Source organism: Parasteatoda tepidariorum, chromosome 3, assembly GCF_043381705.1.
Source record: "Parasteatoda tepidariorum isolate YZ-2023 chromosome 3, CAS_Ptep_4.0, whole genome shotgun sequence".
Lineage (NCBI taxonomy): Eukaryota > Metazoa > Arthropoda > Arachnida > Araneae > Theridiidae > Parasteatoda > Parasteatoda tepidariorum.
The window spans coordinates 102337799-102360098 of NC_092206.1; the positions used below are offsets into that span (position 1 = coordinate 102337799).

At 27.8% G+C, this 22300-nt stretch overlaps 1 protein-coding gene across 1 annotated transcript in view; it reads right to left on the reverse strand.

Moving 5' to 3' along the window:
• Positions 1–22300, reverse strand: part of LOC107440321 (long-chain-fatty-acid--CoA ligase 5) — a 96103-nt gene that overhangs the window by 25759 nt on the left and 48044 nt on the right. Inside the window, exons 5-12 of the mRNA XM_071179299.1 lie at positions 16312–16379; positions 15045–15140; positions 14859–14958; positions 13051–13223; positions 8215–8247; positions 2933–3055; positions 906–983; positions 681–815 (exon numbers count right to left, since the gene is read on the reverse strand). Of these exons, the coding sequence (XP_071035400.1) occupies positions 681–815; positions 906–983; positions 2933–3055; positions 8215–8247; positions 13051–13223; positions 14859–14958; positions 15045–15140; positions 16312–16379 (806 nt within the window). The remainder of the gene's footprint in view (positions 1–680; positions 816–905; positions 984–2932; positions 3056–8214; positions 8248–13050; positions 13224–14858; positions 14959–15044; positions 15141–16311; positions 16380–22300) is intronic.

Below are 22300 nucleotides of genomic sequence, written 5' to 3' on the forward strand. Positions count from 1 at the left end.
GAAAAGAACTTTTTTTAGGCTTATTTGAAAGAAATTATCTGACAGTTTATAGATTTTTGCAGATTAAAATTCCCTGACTTTTCCCTAATCTGCTCAATTTTCCTGTTTTGTAGCCACCTTGTTCAAAGGTTGAAAGCTTATAATTTTAATTGCATGGTATTGTAAAAAACAAATAATTTATTTACAAAAACTAAAGAATAACATATATTTTTTAAACTAAATTAATGTTTAGTACATAATAGCCTACATTAATTTAATGTTTTTAATAATCTATATAAAAAATCTACATCTGACTCTGAATGTGGTAACACATAGTGATGCGAACCACCCTGGATTTTTGACAGTTTTCTTACATATTTCAAAAATCAGATGACTTCATGAGTGAGTTACCTTTAAAAAAGTATATGTATTTAAAGTTTACAAAATTGTTCTTCAGTTTGTTAAATAATTTAATCAAAAAGATATTTTTCAAAAAAATAATTAGCATTTACTGCAGATATTTTGGAATTGCAAAAAACACTGACACTAAATTAGTAAGTGTGATACTGGTTATATAAAGCATGAAAGTATGTATTTAAAGTAGTAGAAAAGAAAACTTTAGAGAAATATAGAAACCACCAATCAATTCAGAATGGAACACTAAATCATAATGAAATACTAAAATAAACAAAAAAAATCACCTTATCATACATTCTGTTCAAGAGACGAGGTACGCAAGGAATGACAGTCGGCCTGAGAGTCCTAAAATCTTCATTTAAAGTCCTAATGTCTCCCTGGTAGAAACCTACTTGCCCCCCAGTCATGTACAATCCCACCTAAAAATTTAGAAATAGAAAAAAAAATTTAACCACAAATTTATGTCTCACAAGTTTCTTCTCACAAATGAAAATTCCTAATATTATTACCTGGCAACATCTTTCAAACATATGGGCTAATGGCAAAAATGAGAGCATTGTGTCACTGCTGCCAGGAGCCGTCTCACCCTGCGAAAATACCAAGAGAAAAGTAAAAAAAAGTATCACTCATGTTTTGGAAAAACATATGTCTGTATTCAAAAAGCTTTGTCATTTACTTTATAAAAATAAAAACTAAATTACTTTTTTCTAAATCAAATATATTTTTATTAATTTAAAGATTCAGCTAACTCATACCTATTATAGTATACATTGCTGTACCAGCCCATAAGCAAAACATTAGTATGACCTTTGGTTCTAAGCAGTGCTTACATACAGAAGTTGTGAGAAATCAACAATTTAATCGCAATTACTGGTTGGATAGATTATTTAAATCAATTAATTTGTGAGTACTCTAAAACTTTTAGAATAATTCATTAGCACAAAGACAAAAACATATTAGCAATAGATTATTCATTTAAATAAATATGAGAAACAGATAACATGTAATTATTTTTTAAATAAATTATTTAGAATATAAATTAACTGCATTAGTTGAAAGACGTAACTACAAATTTGTTAGCTTCTAAAAATCTAAAATTAATTATTCATATTTTAAATGAATTGTTACGATAATTATAAAAGTGAGGTAGATACTGTTTATAATGTCTCTAATTTATACATCCTCTTGCTACAACCCAAACAATGTAATGATAAATTATTTGTTTTACATGACAAAAAAATGCTAACTATCAATTATACTTCATTACAACAGGTATACTTTATAAAATTCATAAACTATCTGTTTTGCTCATTGATTTATCATCATGGGCTTTACAGATTTATCTAAGAATTTTTCCATGGTCTTGCAGATCAATACAGAGGTTTCTGCTATTAGGCATGTTGGATACAGAAAACTGTTAAAAAGATTACTTGTTAGGCAAAAGTAATCCAAATTAAACAATAAGAGGGTCATCAAAATGGTTTGCCTGATAAGCCTTGCCTTCATCCAATGAAGATTTTGGAAGAAAAAAAAGGTCAGTAGTATACCATATCACCCAGATACACCTAATTTCATTCTTTCACATTCCTAGCTTCAGATAATAATATTTTTCTTAAATAAAATCTAAAAATGCTTTGAAAGCAATTTCATATTTCATTAAAAGAATCTGAAATTTTTAAAAAAAATTGTCGGATGTTTGAGGTTAACAAAAGTGGAATTAGAAAAAAACTGAATAGTTTATTTTAAACTCTAAAAACCAAAGCTTGCAATAGAAATAAAACCAAAAACGAAAGAGCAGAAACTTTTCCTTAAAGAAACTGCAAGAAGTGAAACTACTTTGATAACATTGGTTTATTGAAATTATATAATTATATCTACTGACATGCTACACTAGTAATTACAATTCTATCTAAAGGGCATAAAGGTGTAATTTCTATTATATTTTTGGTTTTACACAGTCAAATACTTCTCTAACAAAATTATTTTGATGTAAACTAACTGTGCTAACAGCTAAATATAGACAGTGATAGATTAATACAAAGAAATTACAAAAATTTTTTAAATATGGACATACAGGCAATGCTATACTATATTTTTAAAAAATTACAAAATGCATTAAATAACATATTTTTGTCATTGGCAAAAATTAATTTAAAAGGGCCAGAATTTGTATAATTTTTAACACTGATAAAAATCATATATTTTAGCTTAATACTAATTTAAATACTTTTTTACTCATTAAAACATTTTATACTCCAAATTAAGCAGATCTTTAACTAAGAAATAAAATTTGAAGTCATTTAATATAAAGCTTTAAAAAAAAATTAAACTACTTAATTATTAAATTAATCAAATTGTTTAGAATCATTAGTTAATATCTAATACTAAATGATACAATCCCTTAACAGTTAATAAAAAAAATTTCAGACATTGCCTACTACCTATAATAACTGCAATATTTTAGTTGCACAGAAAAAAAATCAAACAGTTTTACTTTTTCAAATGAAAAATATAGTCAATGCTTGATGTGACATACCAATTGTAACATCACAGCGCTCACATTAGCAATGATGCTTTTGTGAGTCAACATTACTCCTTTAGGACTTCCAGTAGTGCCGCTAGTATAGCAGATGCACGCTAAAGAATCAGGCTTAGGTGGCTGGAAAAACAAGAATACATATATCATGGCGCATGCATTAGTAGTTTTTAACTAATGATTTCTTTTCACTTAATGTGAAGTTAGAACTAAAATAGATATTTTTCATTTAAAGATAATAAAATAAATTGAAGATTAATTTCAAAAATCAAACTTTCATTGTCACCAAAGCCCTGTGGCCGAATTTTTTAGGGCTTACTGCGACAAACCTCTATCGCACTAATAGCTTTCTGCAAGATATTTTTTACAACAGGGTTCCCACTCTATGATGAGATTGAAATTCAAGGACTTTCCAGGACTTTTCAAGGACCTCAACAAAATTTTCAAGGACCTTAATCTAAGACCAATTTTAAAAATTATTCTCTTCTATTTTACTAGAAGCAACAATGCTTGTTGTGGCAATAATTAATTTCAAATATAATACCTAAATGCTTTGCCTATATAGAGAGAAGAGAGTATATGTATTATGGACTAAAATTTATATTTTTTTAAAAACAACCCTACTGGTTTTACATATTAATTCACAAAATCATTTTCAGCACAATCTATAACTAATGGTAATGAGGTGTTAATGGTGAAATCCTTTAATCCTGTGTATTTCCATGTGAAGGCTGCATGAAAGACAGAGCTAAATCTTAGGTATTCCATATTCCATGACTATTCCATAACCCCCTCCTCTCCTCTATTAAACATCGTTTCTGAAATTATTCATCCATAATTTACACAACCTTCTCTAAATGTTATGCAGCAACAATTCTTTCTGAAAATAAAAATTAGAAGGAACATATCCCATTTTCACCATGTTTAAAAGCATTATTCGTTATGTGTAATCCACAACTGCCAATGAATATGACCTGGTGGGAATATTTCTCTTTTAATTCACACTGAAGCTTCTAATAGAATTTCCAATTGACATAGGGTCCATCCATGGATAATTGAAGTATTTTAGAGAGCTTTTAACCATCATCCATGCATTTGTAAAAAGAGGACAAAATATTTTCTGCAGTTCCATGACCCATAAATTGGGAGGTAAGATACTTAGTGCAAACTTTATTATCAATTCCTTACCATAATGTCCATCTGCTTAGATTGTAGAGACTGATTTAACGTCTCATCAAAGAGTACAGTGTAGCAATCAACATTCTTCAGCTCATTTATAAGAATCCCTTTGAAGTATAGTGCCAATCCAAAGGAGCCCAAATAGGCTCACTTTGTGGCACTACAAAAAAATTGTCTCGCTATACAGCTATCAGCAAACATTTTGGAGAACAATTTACTAATCCCTTCACAGGAGTTACATGAATAATTACTAGTGATGCACTTCAGACTCCAGAGAATTTCAGCATCAAGCACATTCCTTTTGACCAGATAAGAAGACAATGTTACCTCGGCCACTAAAGTTTCTGTTTCACATGGGGCACACGATGTTGAAGGAGTATTTACACCAGATGAATTAGATGTTGATGTCTTTGGAAAAAGAGAACTCAGGGCATGAGACTGCTTTTTTGTTTTACCTTTCTTTCATGTGTGATTTCAGAGCAGATTCTTCCATTTTCGCGATATCGATCTCCTTCATGCATAATCGGCACTTGGCTCTGAACTTCTTTTCGGGCATCGATAAAATCCATTCTTTATAAGCTTGATTATCCATCCATTGGGGATTAAAATAGCACTTCCCAGGCATAACTAGTCTAAACTACATAACACAAATACGAAGCCGTGCCTTTGCGAATACGCTTTACAATAAAGTTTTGAAATGACGCAAACGTAAGGACAAGTGCGGATGGTAAAACGGCAAATTTATTGAAAACTACAAGGTACATATTGTTACGAAATTCGAGAGTATTCCAGTTTCGATAAGAAAAAAGAAGATCTAAGCATATGCGACAGAAGATGAAGTGGAGTCTCGCCCCGAACGCATTGATTGTCTGCTGTGCTCCGCGCGCTTGGCAGACACCAAGACGCTAGGCCCGGTTAGAAACGGTGGCGTTAAAAACCACGTGAGAGAGCTCGGGAACAAAACAGAAAGAACGAGAAAGATCCGCGGGTGTTTTATAAAAAGGGCAGCCGGCAGTATTGGACAAATTCAAGGACCTATCAGGTTTTTCAAGGACCTAAGACGTTTTTCAAGCACTTTCAAGGACCTAAATTCAGCAAAAAATAATTCAAGGACTCTCAAGGACCGTGGGAACCCTGTACAATAACAAATATACATGTCACTAATTTAAAGTAACAGAAAAGTTATGTTTACAAGGAAAAAAAACTCTTGGGATTAACTTTTTTTTAATATATGTAACATAAAAAACTTCTATTAATCTTTTTATGTTATCCAAATTAATTATTCTAATCGAAATGCTTTCTCACACATTTAGAAAGCCACATCCTGTTCTTAAATCTATTTTTGGATAAAGTATGCATAGTTATAAGAAAAGATATTTTTCCCTTTTCTCTTTGTGGGAATCGTACGAACTTTTTTAGAAACCAATTGTAATTACTAAGATTTCCCTTTTTCCCTAAAATATAACAAAATAGAAGGAAATTCATTTGCTATTTCCCTAGGACAAAAACTTAAGCACACAGTTTTGGAGTGCGAATTTGAGCTCCGCCATTGATAAGTAAATGCTTTGAATATACTATGTGAGCTTAATAAAGTATTTTTGCCTTCCAACTGCTATCCGCGTGGCCCAACAGCACTCACCATGACTGCCACGCTTTCATATATATATATATATATATATATATATATATTTTAAATGAATATGCAATAATTTTTTTATTTTAATATCATGGGTGATATTCTCACATTTTGTAGGAAGAAAACACTAATTATTTCCTTTTTCGCATTTCATAAATTATCACATCAAAAAATAATAATAATAATAATTAAAAATCGTGAAATCCGTAACACTAAGTACCAAAGAAAAAGAAAAAAAGATTGACAAAATCACACGAATCATACTTATCAAAAAGGGAGGGGGTACTAAATGTGTGCTTTATTCGAGATTCAGTTGTTATAATAAATAATGTATTAAAAATATGGAATTTTAAAAATTGTGTGGAAATAAATGCCCCTCCCAAAAAAAGCGATAGAATCATTGCTTTAAAAATTTAATATTCATATGCGCAATTCGAACTTCTTATATTGTCAGAAATATATCGGATATTTAAAAAAAATGTGGAAATCAATGTCAAAAACTTCCGAAACTACAATGGAAACACTACATGGATTTTTGATAGTATCGGCATAAAGTGAGAGGATCAAAAAGTCATTATTTAAATGTGCAATTTAAATTTTGTGTAGAAATATTAACTGAGAAATAACCGGAATTTTATAAATTCCGTTGAATTCGGTAGCCCTCGCAATAGAAAATCGAAAAAAACGATGAAATTGTCACATTAAAAGTAAATAATTTATGAGTTCCACGTATTGTTCAATTGTATAAAAAACTAAGATTTGTTTTTTTTTTTAAAAATAAGAAAATTTGTCATAAACTGTCGAAAGAATGATTGTAATACTGCATGGATTAACAAGAATATTGGTGCAAAACGAGTGCATCAAATAATTTCTTGAATCCGTGTCCCGTAATTATGTCGGTATATTTCATAGATTCAAGATAAATTAAATCTATTATATTAACTAAGCAATGAAGGACATCAGGATTTCGAAAGAAAAAAAAGCAAAAATTTGTAGCAACAATTGCTAAAAAAAATTATCAAAACACTACAGATATTTATGATAGAATTTGCACCAGTTGTCAGTGAAAACTCAAATGCAGGATTTAAAACTTTCATGTGCATAATTTTTTTAAAAAATATTAGATCGATTTTAGTTCAACCATATTTAAAAAAAGTTGGACATTATTTTGCTACAAATCTAAATTTGTAACAAAATAACCCACTCACAGTCAAATTTCGTTAAAATGTGAGGTATGGTACAAAAAAATATATAAGTGAAAGAACACAATATCTAGAATGTAACTGTCTTTTCACCTTTCGCGATTTTGGTCTTTTCTCCTCAGATTTTCTAATTGAAATTCTAGCTGAAACCAGTCACTATCGAATTTTTTTATTCTTAAATAAGAATCGAAAAGTAAAGAGCATTTCTTTTCTCACTCATGCGCATGAAAAGAATATTTTGAAAAATGAAGTATAAGTTTTGTTATATATTAAACTCTGTTATATAATAATTCAAGAGAAAATAATCTCTGTAGAAAAGAAAACCAAAATTATTTCACTTCATTATCGTTCATTTTCATTATTCCCAAATACGAATAGAAAAATCATGAGCATTTTCTTCACATCTGATGAGCGAGAAAAGCATCTTTTGAATATAATTATGAAGAAAATAAAATCTATCAAACATTTCTGCAGAAAAATTTTTTTTTACTTCATTATTCTTTATTTTTCATTCTTCTCAAATAAGAACAAAAAAAAATCAGGAATATTTCTTTCCCCTTCAATGTGCGAAAAAGGCATCTATTAAGAATAATTCTAAATATAAAAAAAATTCAAGAATTTCTGCACAAAAAAAAAACTTTTTTTTACTCTCTAAAGGAAAATTCTTTCTGCAAGAACTCAGTAGCGTTCTATGACAATGTTGCCGCGATTCTGCCACGGAACACCCAAATATTCAGAATTTGTCAACTCTTTCCCATTCCAAGTAGTTATGGTCAACATAATTTGAAACATTAACTTCAATTATAAAAAATCTCTGAACAACTACTCAAGTTGCTAATAATTCATCCTAAAAATTCCAAATAGAAAAGCCAAAAAAAATTTTTAAAAAATACCCACAAAAAATGAAACCTAAAAATTTAAAACAAAATAATTCCATCTGAAAATTTAAGAACAGTTTAAAAGAATTAAAAAGTTTCTCAGACATTTTATTAAAGTCTGATTTTTTTTTCCTTAATACTCTTTATTCTCAGTAACCTAAATTTTAACTTTATTTCTCAGATACCACTCTTAAGAAGTATTAATAAACATAATTAAATTTAAAAAACTAGATAAAGTTCTTTAATATTGAGTGTACCTTTAGTAAATCTATGAGTAATCAATGTAGTTGAAAAAATTTTGAACATCTCAATGACACAATGACACAATATCACCAAAAAACATTTCTAAAAAAAAAAGAAAAAAGAAAAGGGAAGAAAAACACTTACAATCACATTTTGAGAATGAGCTTCCCCCAGTTTCTAAAAGAAAAAAAATGCAACAGTTCAAACAAAATTAACAAGCAATAGAAACAAGCAATGAAAAGAATTAAAAGCTTAATATGATACTACATTGTGAAGTAAAAACACAAATAAAATTATTTTAGAATGGAAGCAGAAATAGTCACAAAGGAAATCATTAAAATAAAATGCATCCATGTTGATAACACCAAACATCTTTGGAGAGCATTAAATAAGGATAAATATACCTCATCGAATATGAAATTCATTTGGTTGTATGAAATTTTAACATGCAATGTCCAAAATGAGAGCCACCACACAGGAATGTGAAGTTTTTCACATACATCATTAAGACCATTGTTACAGTTTAAATGCAGACAATTCATTTTTAAATGTTTAAAAATGAGCATAATTTTCTAGTTTAAAACTTAAATAAAATCAAAATAGTTTTCAACAGTTTATTAAACAATTCTTCATAATTATTAGGTTGGCATACATTAAATGTGTGTTCATAATTTTCTACATAAAAAGAAATCCATAGAATAAACAAAGATGCTGAATGTAATCACTGATGATAAAAATATGTATTTTCTTTTTCTACTACCAGCTAGTAATAGGTGAGAAGAAAGCAGGATTCACAAGTTTTTGACAATTAAGAGTTTTATCTGGTTATAATCGTTATGTCAGAAAAAAACCTTTTTGACTTAGTTTTTCACAATTCTTAAAATTATAAAATTTCGACATAGGGAAAAAAATTACTAATTATTATAAATCATTTTGACATTGAACATATTTTTAGTTTCAACAATTACTCTCAAAAAGTCAAAGGGTGTAGAAATTCATAATCTATTATGAATATTAAATTAGAGATGTACAACCAGGGTTTAAGCTGAGTCTAAAAATTCATTAGCAAAAAAGCTAAAATCTGAAAAAAAGTTTTAACAAAATGCTAAAATGCCATTAGGCTTATAAAATTACTTTATATCAAACAAGTACTGTAAGTTATCTGACAAAGAATAGCTTAATGTACAAGAATATCAAAAAGAATACCTATAACAAAAAAAAAACACATTTATTATTTATCAAAACATTTTGGTTTATAATTAACAATCTTCCTTTCTTTCATGTTTGCCCATTTTACAAATGCTTCTTGAAAGTTAAATGCACTTTCAGGGCCCTCAATATTAATCATTAACAAATTGTTTACATGGTTGATTAACAACCTGTTTCGAATATTAGTTTTAATCAAATTAAGGCAGCTAAAGCCCCTTTCATAGTCAACAGTGTGCGTTGGTATTGTTGCACAATACTCTATAACAGAAGTTATTAATGGGTACTGTTCAGACACATCATTGGTATATAAAAATAAAAGTAATTCATTAAATGACATGTTTTTACATCGTTGCATTAAGATGTGTTTAAATAATCCCCATTCACAAAGTAGTTCAGTTTCTGTAAACTGAAAATCTTTTCTGGGAGATTCCGAAAACTAATGCTGTAATTCTTCCGAACTATGGGGCATCCTGCTAGGTATAAGCGTCATGGTTCTTCTTGCGAAAGATATTTAGATATTTAGATATTTTCTCCTTCTTGTTTGATCAAGTTTTTTTCATGGATGTTAGCGTCATGGTTTTTCGCGGAAGCTTTTTTTTAATGGAATTTAGTAAAATCCTTTAGCAAAAATGCGAAAATGCTTTGTTGAATTTTAGCATTTTTGAGGGGTCTTTTCGCATTTTGCGAAAAAAGCTACCGTAGCGGAAACCCTGTGTACAACCTGCAGGTCACATGCTGTTTGACTATTTAGTTGAATCTTCTCTTGTATTAAGCTTTTTCTTAACTCATCATAATGAAAAATTAAAGTTCAAGGTTATGTTATCTTTCTACAGAAGTACCATACCTTTTGTTTAACTCATTAAGTATTAATTAAGGAATCTGATGCATGCAATTAAACTTATTACTGTTTCTTTATTTTTATGATATGCAGAAGGACCAGGATATTATGAATCGGTTCATGACACATCTCCATTATGCATAAATACCTCGGATGTTATAATATCATTGCTAGTGTGCATATTAATGTTTACTTTTTCCAAGATGTTGCAAAGTTTCCTCAGGAACTCTGTACTTCTGCAAGTATTTGTTTTTTCACCTTCACAGTCATTTATAAATAGTCAGCTTTATATTTAGTTCAAAATAAATGATTTTATTTTATAACTGTCATTGTACAGCCGACCCAATTTTTTGGAGTTGACAACTAATAATGTTCAACTTCAGAGAATTGTAATTTTAAACCCAATCCAGAAGACAAGGGAACTCCTGGATAAAATATTGGGAGAAATTTGCCTTCGTGGAGGACTTTTTGATGGAACTAACCCGCATTTGCGGTACATGGAGAGGAAAACCTCCCATGATTAGCCTAACGGCAAAGGGATTCTAACCCATGATTTGTCTACCACTGAGTAGGCCGTTTTATTGCTTCTTCATCACTGTACTTAAATAACTCTGCATATATTCCGAGACACAAGAACTTCTGAACTTCGGGAGAGAATTTTTTTTTTTTTTGATAAATAAAATATTAAATTTTTAATCAAATTTGAGTCATCACTTTGTGATGCACTCTAAGTCCAATATTGAGCTTTAAAAAAAACATTTTTAGTACAATACTATGCGTATTAAAAATATTGGGTAAAATAATTGAATAGACAAATTTCGAATTTGAGTTAACACTTTTCAACTTGATGATATTTTTACTCATTTCATCAAAAATCCAAGTGACGTTTCGATAAAAAAAAAATTCTTTTGGTATAACTTTTCTACGCTTTTGAAAATCCCATACTTTTACTAGAAGATTGTTACGACACACGAGTTTCAAAACACGAATTTTAAGTCGTCACTTTTTGACATGCTTTGTTTTTGCCAATTTAATCGTAAGTCCATGTAATTTTTCTATAATTTTTTCAACAGTTCCTTTAACTTCTGATTTTTATTACATCATGCGAATTTCAAATCACGCATTTTAATAATTACATATTGACGTGCTTTATTAAAGCTGATTTCATCGTACTTTTTATCTTCTTTTATTTTGCAATTATTGGGATGCTTTTCCATGTGATTCTAATGATCTTGTAATTTTAATTACGATGTTATTACAGCGCATGATGCTTCTAATTGGAAATTTAAGTAATCACTTTTGATACAATTTATTTGTGTATATTTCATTGAAAATACAAGTTATTTTTCTGCTGTGTTTTCGGCAGTTAGCACAATGCATTTGCATGTAGTGCATAACCCGATATTTAATACAATATTTTAGTATCAAGAGAATTCGAAAAGTGGAGGAAATCATGAATTTTTAAGCCGTTTATAATTTTGTTAATTTTTTGTAGTTTAATTCCAGTTTTAGGAAAAACTCAAACGAAAACTTTTTCGATTAATAATTAAAAGTATCAGATAATTTTAAATAAAAATATTTAGATACGCCATTTTTTAATCTTTGTTTCGTTAATAATTGAAAATTAAAATATTAAAACAATCATTCAAAAAAAAAAAAACACTAAACAATCATCTTATTCATTATGTGTAAAACCAATTTTTCTTTTACTCTTTAAATTAATGTTCCTTTCCCAGGAGCATGCAATAACAGAACACTAGTTTTGAAGCCCTCTGTACTCCCAATTTTTTTCTCCAGTTTTGAATGAGTAAGTCAAAAGTTCGAAAATATTCTTTTCATTCTATGAGAATCTAGATGTGCAAAAACTATTTTAACATACGGAAATTAACATGTTTCAAGAAATTTATTCTATCTGTACTATATAAACTTTAAACAAAACAACTTTATTATACACTTGAACTAATTTCATTAATTAACTTTTTTAAACATAACTTTATTAAACACATGAATTAATTGGTAGGAAAAAAAGTTAACTGATTTAAACTAATATTGATATTTTAATTATAATTTGCTTCTTCATCAAAGAATATTTTGTAATCATGATTTTTAATAATGTTTATGTAATGCATGGAGCAAAAAAAAAATAATAGAAAAAACATTTGATCTAATGATCGGATTTTCATGTACTAGGACTGTTCACGGTGATGACCATAAATATGATATAAATGTAGATGGTACAAAATCACTGAATAAACATACCTATTTTTCTTTTAATGGATTATAACTCTTGATCCCAAGCCACTATCTTGGAAATATGGTCTAAATAATTATTATATCAGAAGAGCAATCAAAAGTATAGACCATTTAATGAAAATTTTATTTTTTCGTATTTCGCCATATCTCGTAAACTTTTTAAGTAAATTGAAAACATTTTGCACAGAATTACAATTCAATTGTCCAAAAATAATTTCATGCAAAAAATAATTTTTAATAATCATTCATTACTTTTTATTATTTTATTTAATAACAGTTGAAAAAAGTTTCAATATTAAAGCATCCAAATTTTTACATCATTTTACATCATTGAATGAAATTGGTCGAATAGTTTCTGAGAAATCAAATTTTAAATATCTTACTTTTTAAAAAATTTATTATAGTAATAATTATTATGTAAGTATTGTTCATGATTAAAATAGTTATGTTTCTATCAGGTTTCGACACTTTTCAACAGATTTTTGATGCCAAAAACCCAACCCAGAAAGAAAAGAGTTAAAAACAAATTATCAAAAATAACTGCAATTGGTATATACGCTAGAAGCAAGACAGTATATATTATGGGTGGACACAGATTTAAGGCCTATGTTAAAAAAAAGTTTTTCTGAATAATCAAAGCGAGCTCATATATAAGAAAAGATCGATAAATAAGAACAAACCTCTATATCTTTGTAAGAAACAAGGTCAATGTCCCATTCCTTTGCTTTTTTCTTTGCAGCTTCAGAAATTGGATCTATCTGTACAATCAGCTTTAGTGTTGGCATTTCGCTTTTGTCATTCAATAATGCCAATGATTTCTCTTCTTTATCACAGACAACAGCTGATATTTCAGCTGCAAAATAAAATTTCAAATTTTGATAATAACTATTTTTTACAAATTACTGGTATTCAGATATTTTTTGAAACGTTGAATAATTTCTACATTAAAGAAAACCAATGATTTGAAAAATCAATTAAAAGGAAAACATTTTGCTGCTTACTCTTTAAGAAACAGATTTTTTTTCCACCCGATTTCAAAATTAATTAAAGTTCTCAACAAATATCCCTGCTACGAGAAAAAATAACATATTAAAGAATGTTTTCTGTTGTTCCCAGAGGTTGTTGTGGTGTTATTTTGAAATTTTTTTTCATTCTTTCTCAGTTTGTTGCTTTGCCAGTGTTCTTTTAAACTAAATTGTAACTGGGTGAGAAGAAATTTTCTAGTTTCCTAAGAAGAATGTAACAAACTGAATACAGTCAACCCTGCTAAAAGGAATACCGTAGGTTCTAAAGAACTCTATTCAATTATGTGGGTCATTCAATTAAAAGGGGAGTGCATCAGTCAATCCTAAAGGCAAAATTTTACTTTTTATGATATCTAATGCATAGTATAACATTTTGATAAAATAAACTCAATTTTATGATCAATAAACAACTATAATTTAAGCTGTCAGTGTTAATATCAAAATATAAATGTCATTTAAAATTATATAAAAATAAATCAATGCTAATGAAAAGTATAATATAGGTACTATAATAAAAATTTATCCCTTCCAAAAAAATTTGTAATTAGACTTTTTGATACCAGTTTAATTGCTTAACCAGTTTAATTACATAGATTTCTTTTTCTAGTAAGACTTTCACATCTTGTGTATTCCTTTCTAGTGCTTTCATGAATTTTTTTTTTTTTTTTTTAACCTTCAAATTCCAGAAATTCCAAATTTATTGCTTCCAATACTTTTTCTCGATAAACATTAATCATTCCTATTCGCATTCATCCTGCAACCAACTCAGAGTTAATCAGGGTGCATAGTCAAATTTTTCAACAAAAAATAAGCACTTTTCAAGCACTCAAAAAATATTTTTAAGCACTTTAAAAAAATATAATTAGACAGGGCTGTCAAGTTTTTGACAATTGATGGTTTTGTCTAGTTTTATTTACATTATTCATTTAGTCCAATGTATAATTGCCAGCAAGATCTGATTAATTATTAAACTATACCAACAACACCTGTTAAGAGCAAATAATGAACCACCTATTGTTTTTTTTTCCTTTTTAACTGAAAAACAAAAATTCCATACTAACTGGTGATATAAATAACTTTTTCACTTCTGTACCTCTTCTTTATGCAATCAAGCATGGACTGAAAACAACAAATAACGGTTTAAATGAGGAAATTTAACATTAATTTTATATTAAATGATTTGGTTCCATGAAATTATGTTTGTAGAAATGAGTTATTTGATTTACAATTAAGTGGGGATGACTGTATTTCACTTCCATTTCACTTCAATCAAATCTTTGGTTCTTTCTGGGACATCCTATAAATGTTTATATGAATTTCAATGGCCTAATATGTAGCAGCAATTTAAAAATAATTTAATGGGCAAAATCTGACGATACTCAAGTCTTCATAAATACTTTATAAAATAGTGATTCCTTTCAAGATTCATCTTAAAAACAAAATAAGATAAAAAAGGAACTAACCTTCATTTACAACTAAAGTAAAAGCTTTGGGACCCAGAGTATCATAGATAGGAACAATCGCCATAGAGCGAGCATAAGCAGCATGCTCAGTCAACACACACTGAAATCAAAATATTTCAAACAGTTCTCACAAACTAATTAAGACAGAAAAATGTCATTTAAGAAAATGAAAAAAAAAAAACTTACCTCTACATTATTAGTAGAGTATATACCAACGAAACTACCAGGTTTCAACTTATATTGAAGTAAACCAGCACCAAAATTTTTAGCCCGTTCAATAACCTAAAATTACCATAAAAAATGAATTATTTTCAAAACAAATTTATTGGTGACAGCAAAATAACTTTCAGAGATAAATCAAACGAATAAAATGCAATGATTTAAAGCATCTCATTATTTTAAACAAACATTTTGTAACATCTATAAATACTAAACAAATAAAAATATTACAAATGCCCCCTATGTACATAGCTCCACAAAACTGAGATTCTGCACTATGAATGAATTAACAACACGTTTCCCACGACTGCAAAAAGACAGTCATTTATTAAAAGAGTCATAAGTTTTCAATTTCTATATCTTTCTTTAATCAACAGAAATGAGATTGCCAAATAAATAATTTGCTTGTGACATATTAGTTTTAAAATTAAAAGGATACTTTTAAATAAACCATTTAACAGAAAAGCAAATACAAGGAATAATTATGATTTTTTAAAGCATAATTAAGTGATATTAAGGCCAAATACTGCCCATAAAATGTTAAAAAAATATTTTGAAGTCATTTTTATAATAAATTTTTATTATCATTATCAAACCACTCATTGAATAGAGTCAGTAAATGATTTGAATCACTAATCAGTATATGATTGGAATAAGTGATTCAAATCAGTACATGATTTGAATCAGTAATTCGAATAAATAAGTGCTTTGAATCACCAAGGTGAACAGATTCTATCGATTTGAATCACTTAGATGATTCGTTGCCCAACTCAAGAATAAAGGGATAGGAACTGACTTGAAAATTAGGACAACTTTTTTATAAATGTAGAAAGAGATGACAAAATTGCTTTGTAATTTGTCAACTGTTGAAAATATTGATATATCCATGATTACTACAACTAATAATGCTTAATATATTTACAGGAAAAATCCATTTGCCTATTTTAAGATAAAGTAGACAATAAGATAATATATGAAACACACATTTTCCTTTAAATACTAAAAACCAATTTTTATATAAAATGCACTATTCTAAATTTTTAGGTCAAAAATAAATATCCCTGCCCCCCCCCGAGTCTATTTAATAAGTCAAAAATAAAAAGGAAATTCATGAATGCAAAAATCTTTTGAAGCTAACATTTACTTGAATCATTACATTATTAAATTATATGTAAAAAAAAAAATTACAATTTTTTTTCAGGAAAGAAAAAATAATAATTCGAAGAGAACTTACATCTTTATAGTGGATCCATGAATACTCCTCACTTCCTTTCTCCCTCCACCCCAGGCACGGTCCATTGCCTGAAACATAGAAATAGTGGGCATTTAATCATAATAATCTAATTTAAATTGCACTCATCTATTAGTTTCACAAAATATCTTCACAAAAACAGATTTAACATTCAAACCAATGCATTTAGTCTTACTTAGTTTCTTCCAGTGTACAAAATTCCAACTGTACAAATTCTGTACAAAATTCCAACCCTGTTCAGGTGTGAGGTCAAAAGTTTAAGTTTCTTAATTTAATTTTTCTTTTTCAATATTCTGCTGTATCTCAGAAAATATATAGAATGAAAGATTTTTGCACACATTTGTAAAACTCCTGTAAAACTCATAACTTGTAAAGCTCCAAAGATATTCCAATGCAAAACGCTATTTTTACCAGATTTTTATTAATACTTAAAATTGCAAGATAAATAAATTTTTGCTTAATTTTATAGTATGCAATTCTATATGACAAAATAAAAAGAACAATAGTTTCTAAGTAATAAACCTTTAAAAATGTCCATTTGAAATTTTCGGCCTATTTCATTCAAATTTCAGATTTTTCTATTAAAAATTTCAATAAATTAATGACACAAATTTTTAGATTATTTTAATTAATAAATCATTTAAAATAATCAAAAAATTTGAGTTTCTTATGTTCAACATTTGTTGACCATCATAGTAATAATTTTTGTACAATAGTAAATTTAGACAATAAATAATTTTTGAAAATAATTTTCTTGCAAGGAATTTTAATTGATTAAATGAGTTTCATAACTATGTGCCAAAAATTTTTTGACTTACTTAAATAGTTCCAGAGTGATATGGTGAAATACACAAAGAATTAAAAGGTTTCAACTACTCTTTAGATCAGATCTCATATTTCCCGAATTGTGAGTGTCAAAAATTTAATATGTTGAAGAAGAGAATATATGTACAGAAATATATGTTAGAAATATATGAAGAGAATATATGTTAGAGAATATACGTATGTAAATATTGCACTTATAATCTATTGGGTGAGCGAATTAATGAACAAACAATCCGTCAGAACATTAATACTTGATCACTAAAAACTCGAATAATTATATTCTCACAATTATTCGGATGTTAACTATTTAATAACTGATTAAAAATTCTATTCTGGGATGAGATTGGCCAAAAGACAAAAAAGCTGAATTTTTACACATGTAAATCTAACGAGTGCGCAATAATTTAATAATAAATTCCAAACGATTTAAGATAATAAACAACTATGCGTTGATATAAAATGAATTGTTTACTGACTTATTAATATATGAATAATTACAGACACTAACATTTAGTAACAGGTAAAAAAATAAAGCTAGAAATTATATTTTTCTTCAGTCACAAAGGAGATAATTATTACTTCAGAATATGCCCAGTTTAGCACATTAAACTACTGAGAACATACATTAACATTCCATTTTCTTTAATAAATACTATTACGTGATTTATAGCAAAAATATCAGTAACATATTCTAATCCAGTTTCACTGATGTTGAGTAACTAATTCAAGAAAAAAACTTACTTCATACAAGAATTGCAATAAAGGATTTTAAAATCGTGTGAATACAAACTGCATTCTTGGATTTTAAAATCGCCTGAATATGAATCCCGATATTGGATTTTGAATTCACGTGCATATGAAACTCAATATAAGGTTTTAAAAAAGTGAAAATACAAATCATGATTCGTAATTTTTAGATCTCGGAAATACGAATCACGATGCATAATTTCTTAATCGAGTGAATAAGAATCCAAAGCCTAATTTTTAAATCAAGTGTAAATACGAAAATCGATGTTTGATATTAGAACCGCATAAATGAATCACAATATTGGATTTTAAACTCAAGTGAATACGAATCGCTACATAGGATTTTAAAAACACTTAAATACAGCTCATGATATTGGATTTTTAAACCTCGCAAGTAAAAATTGCATTGTACGATATTGAAATCGAAGGAATACATGGTTCCCACTCAATTTTCAAAAAAGAGTTCAAGGACTTTTCAATGACTTTCAAGGACCTAAATTCTAATTATTCAAGAACTCATTCAGTATTACAGTTAAGATAAAGTGCATGTCAACCAGATTTTACAATGACGTCGAAGCACAAATTGCATATTCTCAAAAAACAATGTTTATTTAATAAAACAAAAATAATTACTTTCATTTATCAGTTAATAATCCAAATGGTTAATAGTTATATTGCTACTTCAAATCACATTTAAAAAAAAACAATTGACATAAATTGGCCAACAATAAAAAAAAACTCCAATTGACATAGGATACTAGCCAACATTTAAAACCTAGCATCAGTGAAACTTTTCATGAAAAACTTCACTAAATTAGAATTCATGAAAAATAATATTACTTTAAACAAGCACAGTAAATAATTGATAAAGTTTACGTATTTGCACAGCTATTCAAATATAAATACTTTGTTAAATCAAATTTAAGGTTACAGGAAATTATATAAGCAGACAAAATATCAAAATATATCCCTTTAGCATATCTGTTTCAATTTTAATAACACATTATTGATTTTGTTACTTCAGAATACCAGTAATGTATTTGGAGAATAATAAAATCTATTGTAGGACAATATTTTATAGATAACTAAAACTTACCAAGCTTTATTTTCTTTAAAATAGATTCATAAAATGTGAAGTGTGATTTCAAAAATTGTGTGACCATGCATAATTTTAAAAAATTGCATTTATGCGAATCTAGATATACTAATTGTAAATCAAAATTGGAGAAGTAAGTATAGGTAAAGTAAGTAATGAAAGGTGAAGTAAGTATCAAAGATTGCGTAAATCACAATGTAGGATTTGTAAATCGAAATTGAATGTGGTGTATGCTTCTCAAATCGGCACAATATGAATAGCAAATGATACAATATGCACGAACTAACAGAACGTAAATCACAATATGTGATACACAAATTACTTTAATGTGAATTCTGATGAGTGATTAGGTAATAATTTCCATGTGAATAGTGATAATTATAAGGCAAATTTAGAACAGCTATATGTGATTCATAAATCATTTTGATAAAAATTGTAAGTGGTAATTCTTAAATCTCTCCTATGTAAATCGCGATGCGCAAATTCCTTCTAATACCATTGCCAATGCGCAATTTGCAAGCTACTTGAATGAGAGATGTGATGCATGATTCTGAAATTACTTAAATATGTATCACAAAATATGATTCAGAAATAACTTTAGTTGAAATCATGTGTAATTGATAAATCACATGATGTGTGATATATAAAATACCTTAATGCAAATCCCAATGAGTAATTTGCAAATCGCTTTAAAGCATCATTTGATGTGCGATTCATTAATCACTTTCATCTGAATCGTAATTAGTAAAATATTTTATATGAATTCTGATCCATAAATCAAGAATCAGTTTAATGTGAATCACAATGTTTATTCATAATCCATGAAATCTAGAACTTAATTTTATTTATTAAGTGTAAAAACTAAATGTAAAAATCTGATAATAAATTATAATAAACTAACGACACTTCTTATAAAAATTAAAATAACAAATAGCATAACAATTTTAACCAGTCATAATAATGAAGTCAACGTATTTCTAAATCGACGAAACATATTTCTAAATCAACGAAAAACTATACATCATTCAGAAACTGTGACTACAAAAACTAAAATTTGCTAGAAATTTCAGCTTTCAAAACATTAGAGATGAACAATAATCTAGTGTGAAAAATCTAGAAGGGAAATATTTTGCATCTTTTTCACCCCTTTTCACTTCAAGCAATATAAATTGCATCTATCAGAATTTCTATAATTTCTGCCGAAATTTATTTATCATTTTTTTACTGCTTTCTGTAAAAAATATTAATATTATTTTAATTCCAAAAAAATTAAGTACTTTTCAAGTACCCTATGGCAGAATTCAAGGACTTTTCAGGGGCCCAGATTTTTTTCAACAAAATTCAAGAGCTATCAAGGTTTTTCAAGTACCGTGGGAACCCTGGAATAAGAATCGCATTGTGCAACTTTTAAATCAGGTAAAGAGGAAAATTGATGTTTGATATTAAAATGCAGCGAGGTCTGAATTGCGAAAATATGAGCTATAAGGTGGCGGGTAAAACTGCAGCAAATCTAAAAAGTGGAGAAAATAGCTAAAATAATTAAAAATCCAGAAGAGTTGGCATCTACGTAGTTTGAATTTTCTGTTTATTTTTGAAAATTGGAATTAAATATAATTATTTTATTTCAACAGCTGAATATTCAGAAAAAATGGAATATTTATTAAAAAAAACTGAAACTTTTAGAGAATCGGAGTTTTTGATAAAAAGGCTGAAATTCGAGAGACAAAAGCAAAGAAAACGAAAATCAGCCAAAAAGTGGAAAAATCTCATCCCTGTCAATCGAAGAAAAAAAATTTAATTACTGAACATTTGTATGAAAAATAAAGTACTATCTATTTCTAAAAAAACTAAGGTTCCTTATTTAATGAGCAGTTTTCAACTTAACCAAAAAATTGCAGCAATTACAAAAATACTCAAAATCAAAAATACTAAGAAAATTTTTTTTAAAAATCACAAAAGAACATATTAACTGAAATACTTTTAAAAAGTCGTGAAAATTGAGTGAACATAAGTTGTTAACCAAGACAGAGAAGGAGGGTAACATAAAAAAATTTCATTCATTTCACTTAAAAATAAATTATTATACACAGCTAAATCCCATGCTTAACTTTTACATAACTTATTTTAGATCGAAATACAGTACACTTTCTGAATTCCAATTCATAAGGGATAGATTGGTTGTTTTTAAATGACAGTTGAAAAATGCTAATTATTAAACCATAATGTATTCCATTTTCTATTGTATACTTCATATTTTAATGATGTAATAATACAAGATTATTTTATGACCGCTAAATTCACAATTTAATTTTTAATTTAAAAATGACATGCCTTAGGTCTTTCTGCATATAAATTTTGAACTATTTATAAAATTTCTAAAGCATTTTATAAAAAAATTTATAAAAAAGAAACAATATTCATAAAATTAATAAAAATAGAATTTTATGAAGTGGATTATTATAGAATCGATATTACTCATAAAGGAATAGAAATTTATTCTGAGGCAGATTTAACACCTCTTTTGATACAAACAAGTGGAACTGTTCGGAAGAAAAAAATTAAAATAACGGCTATTTCCTTCTGATAAAATGATTTTTTTAAAGGAAATTTAATGCAATGTTTATTCACTGAATTCTGAATTATATTGCAGCTGAATTTTTTTGCAGCTTTTTTTTTTATATCCGTGCTGTAGAACTATTTTATTAGACTCAATTGCAATTGGACATTATCTTTTCTTTATGCTCTAAAAATTGATTATAATTAGCAGATATGCCCCAGAGGTAAGACTCCAAAAACAGTTGCTTTAGTTGCTTCAAATGTGAAAATGTGTCTCCAAAATAATTTCCACAAGCATAATATAGTTGTCAAAATAGTTTCCCTCTAACATATTTTTACAGTATTTATGCTTTAACATAAAATATTGACTTTTTTTACTTATCTTTTTTTNTTTTTTATTTTTTTTTTTTTTTTTTTTTTTTTTTTTTTTTTTTTTTTTTTGAGATGCTTACATTGACTATTTTTTTGTTCAATTTTGTGAATAAAAACCTAAGAAACTTGTAACAAGAGCATCCATGCTTTTTAAGTATGTTTGTCACAGTGAACTGTGACATTTTTAACTTGTTAGTAATTGTTTTTCTTGATTTAATTTCGTTTTCTTAGTTTAATTAATAACCTTGTCTTTATGTAATGTTCTTTATTTCATATTAGGAATTTGCAGGGATGAGAGTAGTCAGAAAGTAAAAAAGAGGAAATCCAAGAAAAAGAGGAAATTCAATATATATATATATATATATATTGCACTTT